We start from the raw sequence: 11,292 nt of genomic DNA, 5'->3' as shown, positions 1-11,292 counted from the left end.
CTTAGGTTCAACAAAGTATGGACAGTTATGTAGAAATAGGATTGGATAAAAAGGGTACTGATTTAGTGCTAATAGACTGAGTGGGGAAACCCAGTGAAGCCTGTCTGTCTAGATTCTTGGTCTCTCTCGGCAGCATTCCTTCCTTCTGGGTATGGACAGGACCCTCTTTGGAATGGGCGTCTTATGACCTATGATCGAAAACAAGGTAGCTCAGATAATTTCTTTAGAGCCAGTTTTTACACAGAAAAGCAAGGGGGAAGTTATTTTTTATTTTTATTTTTGAGACAGAGTGTCACTGTGTCACCCAGGCTGGAGTACAATGGCGCCATCTCGGTTCACTGCAACCTCCGCCTCCCGGGTTCAAGTGATTCTCCTGCCTCAGCCTCCCGAGTAGCTGGGATTACAGGTGCGCGCCACCACGCCTGGCTAATTTTTGTATTTTTAGTAGGGACAGGGTTTCACCATGTTGGTCAGGCTGGTCTTAAACTCCTGACTTTGTGATCCACCTGCCTTTGCCTCCCAAAGTGCTGGGATTACAGGTGTGAGTCACCGCACCCAGCCTAGAGTAGTATTTTTACATTTTATGGCTGGCTTTGGGGAAAAGGGGTTCTCTCTATGACCCACCTTGAGGAAAAGGGATTCAGTGTCTGTGGCTAGGCTTGGGGAAGAATGAAGGGCCAGAGACAGGAAGGCAGAAGGTCAGAGAAACTTTTGCTTCTGAGGCTGCTTCAGAGCCTTAACTTGGGGTATCATTTTCTGAGCCCCAACATGTTAAAGTCTCTGTCCATTAGTTCAAACATCTGGGTCATTTCCACATACAGTCCTATAGATTGCTTTGTGAGGAATGTGTTGTTTATTTTTGCTTTTTTGTGTGTCTCGATTCTTTATTGAATGCCAGTCATTGCTTACATATTTTCATTTTTTTTTTTTCTTTTTTTTTTTGGAGACAGGGTCTCACTCTCTCGCCCAGGCTGGAGTTAGTGGTGCAGTCTCAACTCACTGCAACCTCTGCCTCCTGGGTTCAAGCGATTCTCATGCTTCAGCTTCACGAGTAGCTGGGACTACGGGCCTGCACCACTACACCTGGCTAATTTTTGTACTTTTAGTAGAGATGGGGTTTCACTATGTCAGCCAGGCTGGTCTTGAACTCTTGGCCTCAAGTGATCTCCCTGCCTCGGCCTCCCAACATGCTGGGATTACAGGCGTGAGGCACCGTACCCGGCCGAGTCATTGCTTATATAACAGAAGAGAATGAGGTAAATCATATTAATGCTCGGTAATGGGCAAGTGTGTTCTGTTAGACCGTCTGCATGGGGTTTGGTCAATCTGGTCAGGAATTGAGCTGGGCTTGGGTTTTTTTTGTTTTTTTTGAGACGGAGTTTTGCTTTTGTTGCCCACACTGGAGTGCAATGGTGCGATCTTGGCTCACCGCAACCTCCACCTCCCGGGTTCAAGTGATTCTCCTGCCTCAGCCTTCTGAGTAGCTGGGATTACAGGCATATGCCACCACACCGGACTAATTTTGTATTTTTAGTGGAGATGGGGTTTCTCCATGTTGGTCAGGCTGGTCTCAAACTCCTGGCCTCAGGTGATCTGCCTGCCTCAGCCTCCCAAAGTGTTGTGATTACAGGCATGAGCCACCGCACTTGGCTTGGGCTTGGGTTTTATTGCTATGAGTGCTTTCAGTGTACCACAGATTTCACCTACTCTAGCATTCTTCTATATTGTAGGTTGGGGCTGAAGAACTCAAGTGTTCATGCTTCATCCTCAGCTTACAGCTGTCCTGCCTACCTGCACAGTGGTGGCTAACTTTCTAGGCCTTTGCCCATCCCCTAGAAATGGATGCTTGTTACTAGACACTTGGTAGGCTGGTAGTCGGGGAGAAGTAAAGGGGTTCTCTGTTGCTCTAATTCAATTCAGCCTCAGTCTTCAGCAGGCCCTATGTGTTGGCCTTGGGAATACACCTTTTCTCAGCATTCTTGCCCCCCAAAACTGGGCAAGATCATTAAATGAGTGTAAAGAGGAAAGAAGCGTGAGAAATGAGATTTGGTATACTGCAAGGTTGGGAAGATGGGAAAGAACTAGCAAAGAATACGGAAGAAAACTTTCTAGCAGGGTAGACAGAAAACTGTTACTGAACGAAACTGGGGTCTGCTCACCCAGTGCCACAAAGTCACTGACATGAGGCTAGTAGCAAGAGAAAAGTGAGGCATTTTATTGCAGGGCACCATGCAAGGAGAATTGCACAGACCATGCTTAAGACCCGAACTCTCAGATGGCTTAAAGGTATGGGCTTTTAAAGGCAGGGAAAGAGAGAGGTTACAGGCAAAGTCATAAATCAATACATAGAGACTATACATTGGTTTGATCTAAAACGGTGGGACATCTCAAAGCTGGGATGGGGGGTGGGCTCAAAGGTCTTAGGTGGATTCAAAGACTTTTTGATTTATGATTGGTTGAGGCAGTGAAGCTGTCTAAACTTGGGATCCACAGAAAAGAATGTTAACTCTGGCAGGTGGGCATGACTTCCTCCAGGCCCCTCAGGAAGCAACTCAGAACAATGAACAGTGGTCAGAGTTCAGTTCTGTTTCCCCTTATCTGAGGTTTAAATCTGTTTGGTGAGAGTGCAGGTTTCTGAAAAGTTGGGGACATATCTGATGTTACCCTTAGTTTCTATAGGGAACAAAACATCTCTGACTTCCTTGGCTATTGTTTTCAGCTACTATTACTTTCTTACTTATCAAGTTGCTCATTAACTTCTCTGGGCTAGCTAAGTGCCTAGAATCCCCTTTCTCAAGATTTTCTTTTATTTCCATGCGTGGAGGGGCCCACAAGCCTCCTAAGAGGGGGTCTCTGCTCTGCCTTAAAACCAGGGGTGTTGTGTTCTGGAAACCAAGTAAAGCCTTTCAAGAAGGGGAGAGAAACTGTCAGATCTACTGAAAAATTGCATAGTTAAGGACTGAGAACTGACCCCGTATTTAAGTGTGGCGATTGCTGGTGACCTTGACAAGAGCAGTTTTGACCAAGTGGTGGCGGTGACAGTCTAACTGGAATGGGTTCAGGTGAGAATGACAGAACTGGAAGGTCGAATTAGGGTGTTTTTGTTTTTTTAAAAAAAACTTTTACTTAAACAGAGACAAGGTCTCAATCTTGTCTCAAACTCCTGGCCTCAAATGATCCTCTCGCTTCGGCCTCCTAAAGCGCTGGGATTACAGGTGTGAGCGATCGTGCCCAGCCAGAGTTAGAGTTTTGCTGTAAAGGGAGTAGGGAAATGGAGTGGCAGCTGAAGAGGAGAGTGAGGCCAATTTCTTTTTTAAGATGAGAGAAATCACATGCTGATGGAAAAGGGAAGGGGAGAGCTGCCGATGCTGTCTGTGAATAGGTAAGAGGATGAGCTTGAGTGTTAAGAGGTGGGGCTGGGTTCAGACAGGAAGAGTATGAATAACTCATCTAAGTAAGAGGAGGGAAGGAAGAGTTATGAAGGTACAGATGAAGGCGGATGAGTGGCCACTGGTGGAGGCAGACCACTGTGTATATTGCAAAGGATATCTTTAGAAGCAATGACCCAAGATAAAAACTGGTAGAGGTCTAAGCACATTTATATAATGGTTCTGCGAATATGTATATAAGAAGCTCAAAGCAACATCTACTTATATATTATGGTGAACTAACCTGCTAAGAGACTTTAGATTACTTCATTTAAAGGAATGGAAGGAAACATGCCCCACCAACTCTCTTAACTCCACGCCTGTCTTTTGGTTCTGAGCCATGCTACATAGTATATACATGAGAGCAAACAAAAGACACGCTCAAGCTTTGTCTGCTTTATTTCACTACATTAAGTTAAGCAATAAGGCAAAACAGTAACCTGTCATTCATAAAGATCAAGGAGTACCTCTCTGTCCCAAAAGGGACCAAAAAGGATGTTTCTTCACAAATACGCACGACACCTAGCTCATTATGCTGATAAGCATTTCAAACAAAAGAAAAGGTCAGTAGGTGAATCAAATAACAAATCCAAATTAACTTAGTCTAAGTTTCCCAAAGTGTAGTTTCAAGTGCTAATGGGATCTAACTTTCCTGTGATGGTGCATACTGACTAGCATTAAAATGTTTGCACCTCATCTAATATAAAAAAGGCAACAAATACAATTCCTAATTCACCAGCTGCAGGTGTTGAACCATTTCTATGGACACACAGAATACTAGCTTGCACTAAAATCTATCTTGAAGAAACATTAAACCAGTGGCTCTACTATTCTGCAAATTAGTTTGGCTTCTGAGGAAACAAGTTTACGATTGAAATGTTTTGTGTTTCTGTATATGGGAATGATGCCACCCATACTTCAACATTATTATTTTTGGGAACAAATGCCAGCTGCCTGCCATAAACGCATGATGTGTGTGTAGTCTATGCAAATGTGTAAACATACAAAGTATTCTTTACTCTGATGCCCATTTCCTCCACTGGCAAATATGGAGCAGTGATTTCACAGTAGTCTCTAGCAGGTAGTGAAATAAAAATTTGAGACTCTGTGGGGTCACAAAAAAAATGAAACTCTTTCTATAGTTTGCAAATTTGTAATTACCCATCCCCCTGCTCCAACTCCTAAGAGGCTAAACCTTATTATTACCATCATGTTAGAGATGAGTATTTTCTTTCTCACATTGCATCACATATATTATTACTCTGTGGGACTGTTTCATAAAACTGGCTTGATCTTTGTACAACTAGTACAATTTAGTGTCTTTTAGAGTACAATTTAGTGTCTTTTAAAAGCTTCCTAAATATTTAAAACATTTTCAAGGGAAGCTTACAAGGACTATGTCCCATCTGTATTCTACATTGTAATGTAACTTTAATTTTTTAAGACTTGAAACAAGACGAAGGTAAACAAAAAATCTGTATTTTCCTCAAGTCTCTTGGCCACTTACTAACAATACTTTTACAGAAAACACGGTGCAGCTGGTGGTCTACTTTGTCAAGTTTCATTTTAGAAAACATCATAGAAATTAAGGTTAGCAACCCAACTCCAGGATACCAAGTGAAAACAGCATGTCTGCTGTTAGGCCAGAATTGTGGGCTACTTGCTGAACTATTTTATGGTTTACAATCAAAATGGTCTTATTTGACTCACCATATGACAAAAGTCTTAAACTTAGTAAGGGGGAAAGTTCTTAATATCCAGTTTTGGATTCAAGAGATTATACTAGTTAATTTCCCCCTCAACTCACTGGAAAGAATGCTAGTTGAGAATATGCTAAAAATCTAACCTTTAAAATGTTTTCTGCATTCCAGAAATGAACCTGTCCACTCAGGTTTTCTTTGGGTTCTTTTCCAGGTCCCAAACAGAACAACTTAACTGAGTTACAGAGGCAGAACAGGGAAGGGGTGGGAAGTAAGACAAATAGAGATTGCCCCCCTGTGGCAGCATTAATCCCTGGGTATTGTGGCAATATTGAAAACGAATGGAATTTGCTACCCCCTTGACATGACATGTAATTGCTTGCTTCTCAAATTCTTCTTAAAAGATCCATATTTTATTGGGAAAAAAAAATTAAGAACAACTAATAAGTGTCCCATATTCACTTAGAAAAAGGGGGCAAATGATAGTGCCTTAACAACTTCATAGGTTTTTCCAATCATCACAATACTAAAGATAATGTGACAATTCAATTTTTTGGTTATATGGAAATCTATAGCAAAATGGCAGCCACTATGGCAAGTGAAGGGATATGTTTTAGACTGTTAGATGATATTTAATGGAATGCAGAAAGCAGTTGGTACACTGTGACCAATGCTGCATCATTAACAGCAGGTCCACCTTTGGGTTATTAAGTTTCATCTGTGACATTGTGATCCTTAGTGAGATCAGATCAAGAGACAGTACAGTCAGTTTCTCAGGTGGTAAATACAATGCCACTCCAAGGAACCCCCATCCCCTTTCCTAGATGGAATTATGCTGCTGTTATTCAATGTGCAGGGCTCAGTGAGGGAGACACAGACCTACTGGTGTCAACAGAGGTGAGAGCAAGAGCAATAGCAGCTACCCTGTGTTCCCAATGTCTTGCCTATGCTCCCACTTTCTTAGCAATAGAATTCCGTAGTGCATGGGTACATCGTTATAAACAAGGCCTAATGAAGCAGCAGCTTCCGCATTTTAACGCAGGTTTATGGTGATACTGTCCTTTGGGATCTGCCCTCCAGTGGAACCTTTTAAGGAAGAAGCGGGCCCAAGCTAAGTTCCACATGCTGGGTGAGCCAGATGACTTCTGTTCCCTGGTCACTTTCTTCAATGGGGCGAATGGGGGCTGCCAGGTTTTTAAAATCGTGCTTCATCTTGAAGCATACGGTCACTTCACCCTCCTCACGCTGTGGTGTAACTTTGATGAAAATACCCACTTTGTTGGCCTTTCTGAAGGCTATAATGCTATGGAAAGAAAAAAAAGCAAGTATTAGGTAGATAAAAAATCAGCCAAACCACTAAGACTTACAGTAGAAGTCTTTCACCTTATTCTCTCCTTTAGCACACATAGAAGACCTATAAACACTTTGTTCTTAACCTACCAAGTTTTTTTTTTTTTTTTTTTGAGACACAGTCTCGCTCTGTCACCCAGGCTGGAGTGCAATGGCTCCATCTTGGGTCACTGCAACCTGTTTCACGGGCTCAAGTAATTCTCCCATCTCAGCCTCCCGAGTAGCTGGGACTACAGGCATGCACCACCACACCTGGCTAGCTTTATATATTAATATGTATTTTTGGTGGAGATGGGGTTTTGTCACGTTGCCCAGGCTGGTCTCGAACACCAGGGCTCAAGTGATCTGTTTGCCTTGGCTTCCCAAAGTGCTGGGATCACGGGCATGAGCCAACACGTCGGCCATATATTTTTCTATGAACTTATACTTTTCTGCTTTTCTAACCAATGCAGATGGTACACACTATTCCATAACTGCTTGTTTTACTCTGTTTATCACAAACATCTTTTGATGCTGGTATATACAGATCGTCTACATTCTATGTAATGGTTGCATACTATTCAATTATGTGTTTACCATAACTGGCACATACTGAGGTTGCTGCCAATTGTTCTCTATTATAAACAATGGTGCTGCAAACATCCCTTTACATTCACCTCTGTGCAAATGTGGTAATATTTCTAAAGAACATAGACTCATACCATGGAAAGTTATTTTATTATTTTTTATTTTATATTTTATATTTTCAAGATGGAGTCTCGCTCTGTCAACCAGGCTGGAGTGCAGTGGCGTGATCTCAGCTCACCGCAACCTCCACCTCCTCGGTTCCAGCGATTCTCCTGCCTCGGCCTCCTGAGTAGCTGGGACCACAGGCGCACACCACCATGCCTGCCTAATTTTTGTAATTTCAGTAGAGATGGGGTTTCACCATATTGGTCAGGCTGGTCTCAAACTCCTGACCTCAGGTGATCCACCCGCCTCGGCCTCCCAAAATGTTGGTATATCACAGGCGTGAGCCACCGTGCCTGGCCTTATTTTTATATTTTAGAGACAAGGTTTTGTTCTGTCACCCAGGCTGGAGAGCAGTGGCACAATCATAGTTCATGGTAGCCTTGACCTCCTAAGCTCAAACGATCCTTCTGCCTCGGCCTCCCAAAGTGCTGTGATTATAGGCATGAGCCACCATGCCTGGCCATACCGTGGAAAGTTTTAGTAACTCAATGCTTTAAGGGAAATTTGGAACACCATAAATCAAGAGTGTTTTTGTAAATAACTTATGTAATTAGGAAATTTAGCATAAAAATGTCTCTTCATTGAGGTTTCCATTTCAATTTCCCCTCATTTGTGCATAAAGTTTGTGCTTTAATAATGTAGTTTCTGAAAGTAAAAGGGCAATGAAATAAACAGAATTTGTCTACTATCCAAATGATATTCAGTCACTCTAAGAAAGGTTACTGGGATTACATATTTACAAAATCTGAAAGTTCTATTAATTCTTATGTAAAATATAATTAATTCAGTTTTTAATTACTCTATCATGTAATCAGGCGAAAATCTGATATCTCAGACAATCATTCCAGAAATATATCTTGGCTTAACAAATTTCTGTACCTAATTAATTTAAGGACCCACATAAAGCAAGGATTTCAGAGAACACATTTTGTATTGTACAACTCAGTATATTTTGTATTATAGTAACTAACCAAACCTTTGATTTGTATGAGTCACATAAAAAAAAATTCAAACAGTTTAAAGTGGTAAAAAGGAAAACGTCAGTCTTTCTTTTTATCCTTAATTTCCCAGGCAACCACTGATACCTGGGAAGCTTTTCCAAAACAAATTTGGATTTCTGGTCTCTAGCTAGACCTGCTAAAAAAAATCCTCTGGGGTTGGGGTCTGGAATGCTATCGAACAGCAAAACAAAACAACACTTGACCTGGTGCTTTTTGGAGTTAACCCACGTTTGGTAATCACTAATCTCACCTTTGCCTTCACTTTCTTTTTCTTTTTCTTTTCTTTTTTTTTTTTTGAGATGGAGTCTGGCTCTGCTGTTCAGGCTGGAGTGCAGTGGTGCAATCTCAGCTCACTGCAACCCCCGCCTCCAGGGTTCAAGCAATTCTCCCATCTCAGCCTCCCGGGTAGCTGGAATTACAGGCGCGTGCCACCACACCTGGCTAATTTTCGTTATTGTCAGTAGAGACAGGATTTCGCCATGTTGGCCAGGCTGGTCTCGAACTCCTAACCTCAAGTGATCTGCCCGCCTCAGCCTCCCAAAGTGCTGGGATTACAGGCGTGAGACACAGCACTCGGCTTCACTTTATTTTTCTAACCCATCTTATGTTATCTCTTCTAATATCTTGTTGAGAAAGCTTTTGATCATTCGGTCAAAAAACCACAAATAGGCCAGGCATGTTGGCTCATGCCTGTAATCCTGGCATTTTGGGAGACCAAGGTGGGTGGATCAGTTCAGGTCAGGAGATCGAGACCAGCCTGGGCAACATGGCAAAACTCCATATCTACTAAAAATACAAAAATTGGCCAGGCATGGTGGCGCTCGCCTGTAATCCAAGTTCCTCAGTAGGCTGAGGCAGAAGAATTGCTTGAACTCGGGAGGTGGAGGTTGTAGTGAGCAGGAGATCACGCCATTGCATTTCAGCCTGGGGGACAGAGTGAGACTCCATCTCAAAACACAAAACAAAGACCGTAAATGTTCCCTGTGCCAGTTTATTAAGCTATTGTTTTTCAGTTCCAATCGCACCTCTCTCTGTTTTGCTGTGTGACACAGGATTCTGCTCAGACCGTATCTGCTGGGTTGGCTGGCTCTTTGTCAGGTTCTGTCAGTAGCGGGCTCTAAAGGGGGACTAGAAGTCTAGAGGAGGAAGGGTCTTTCTTGCTCTTCCTTTAGAGATTCCTGTTTGCTTGTGGTCCCTGTTCCCTGTGGCCATCACTCCAAAAAGGCCTTTTTTTTTTTTTGAGACAGGGTATCACTCTGTTGCCCAGGCTGGAGTGCAGTGGCACAATCACGGCTCACTACAACCTCTGCCTCCCGGGCTCCGCTGATTCTCCCGCCCTGCTATCCTGAGTAGCTGGGACTACAAGCATGCGCTGCCACACCTGGCTATGTTTAAAATTTTTTTGTAGAGACGGGGTCTTACTATATTCCTAGGCTGGTTTCAAACTCCTGGGCTAAAGCAATCCTCTTGCCTCAGCCTCCCAAAGTGTTGAGATTATAGGGGTGAGCCACCATGCCCAGCCCAGCAATGCTTCTTTACCCAGGAGGAAGTGGCAGTAAGCAGCTGAAGTTTTCCAGTTCTCGTATAATCACGCCACCCCTCCTTTGCCATCATGAGATGCCAGGACCAGGCAAGCAGTGTTCCCCTTCAGCTCACTGGAGGCCCGAGTTTCAGCTACATGGAGCTCCTTCTTTAAGTTCTAAATTTTAATAATTCTAACTATTTCCCTTTGTTCCCTCCACCCGAGGGGTGGTAGCTGGCTCATAAAATAGCTATCTTTGAAATTTTATGCCCATGAAGTAGCATAAAATTGCTACTTTAGTGTTCTTTTTCACTTTTTAAGTTACACAAGTGAATAATTCTTTATATTAAATTCTCTGTTCAAATCACTGAAATCAGTCAGTCTATAGACTGAATTCTCTGATGGTCACAGTTCCCAGTTAGTGGAAGGTTTGGTTCTTTTCAGTTATTAGGTATGAGAGAGTAAAATCTATTAATTACTCCAAGGGGGTGGGGGTGTGGAACAAACCCAATGATAAATCTATAGGGACAGAATATTGTATCCTGTCCACAACCATTAAAATCATATACTTAAATTTTTTTTTTAATTAACATGGGAAAATATATTCAAGTGAAAAAGGCTAAAAAACTGTATCTATAGAATGATCCCAATGAGGGGAGAAATATTTGGAAGGACAAATGCCAAAATGTTAATGCTGTTTATCTCTGGTGGTGGGATAATTTTATTTTCTTCTTCATGGTCTTATATATATTTCCCCAATTTTCTACAATAATTATTTTTAGAAACAGGAAGAAAAAAGTAATTTAAAAACATCCAGACAAGAAAATCGGATATATAAGTGGGCATTCTGTATCAGCCAATTGTGGTATGGGGATCACAAAAAGATCACTCACTCGGGATCGTCCTGAAAGTCTTGAGGTTCTGCCAACTCGTCGTACTCTGCTGCTGCATCCTTGCCAGCTAAAATGAGCTCTTTGGGAGGCACCACCACCTGGAGAGCAACACAGAGAGGCCTGCCTGAGAAGGGACCAGTGTGACAGAATATAGCAAAGTATGACACTGATTTAGACAAACGGAAACATACAGCAAGTTTCAGGAAACATATATACTACTTATATGGAGTTTATAAGAACAAAGGTTTTAAGAGAAAGTAAGTACTTACTTCATGGGGTCTGCAATGCGGAACTGGGGAGAACATGGGGGCTTCAATTGTGTCTTTAATGTTTTATTTAATTATTTTTTAGAGACAGAGTCTTGCACTGTCGCTCCGGCTAGAGTGCAATGGCGTAATCTCGGCTCACTGCAACCTCTGCTTCTTGGGTTCAAGCGATTCTCCTGCCTCAGCCTCCCAAGTAGCTGGGATTACAGGTGCTCATCACCACGCCTGGCTGATTTTTTGCATTCTTAGTAGAGATGGGGTTTCACCACATTGTCCAGGCTGGTTTTGAACTCCTGACCTCGTGATCCACCTGCCTTGGCCTCCCAAAGTGCTGGGATTACAGGCATAAGCCACTGCACCTGACCCTAATGTTTTATTTCTTAAGAGGATGGGGAGAAAT

General features: G+C 42.5%; 1 protein-coding gene across 3 annotated transcripts in view; it reads right to left on the bottom strand.

Moving 5' to 3' along the window:
• Nucleotides 1-3,809: 3,809 nt before the first annotated feature.
• The window catches only part of DCTN4 (dynactin 4 (p62)), a 44,542-nt gene continuing 37,059 nt past the window's right edge, over nucleotides 3,810-11,292 (bottom strand). For all 3 annotated transcript variants that reach the window (XM_011985321.1, XM_011985322.1, XM_011985323.1), the window contains 2 exons: nucleotides 10,627-10,724; nucleotides 3,810-6,431 (listed from right to left, as the gene is read on the bottom strand). In XM_011985321.1, the coding sequence (XP_011840711.1) occupies nucleotides 6,218-6,431; nucleotides 10,627-10,724 (312 nt within the window). In that variant the 3' untranslated portion in view covers nucleotides 3,810-6,217. The remainder of the gene's footprint in view (nucleotides 6,432-10,626; nucleotides 10,725-11,292) is intronic.

This window comes from Mandrillus leucophaeus, unplaced genomic scaffold (assembly GCF_000951045.1).
Source record: "Mandrillus leucophaeus isolate KB7577 unplaced genomic scaffold, Mleu.le_1.0 Scaffold282, whole genome shotgun sequence".
NCBI classification, from domain to species: domain Eukaryota; kingdom Metazoa; phylum Chordata; class Mammalia; order Primates; family Cercopithecidae; genus Mandrillus; species Mandrillus leucophaeus.
This window is presented reverse-complemented; position numbering and strand designations above follow the sequence as displayed.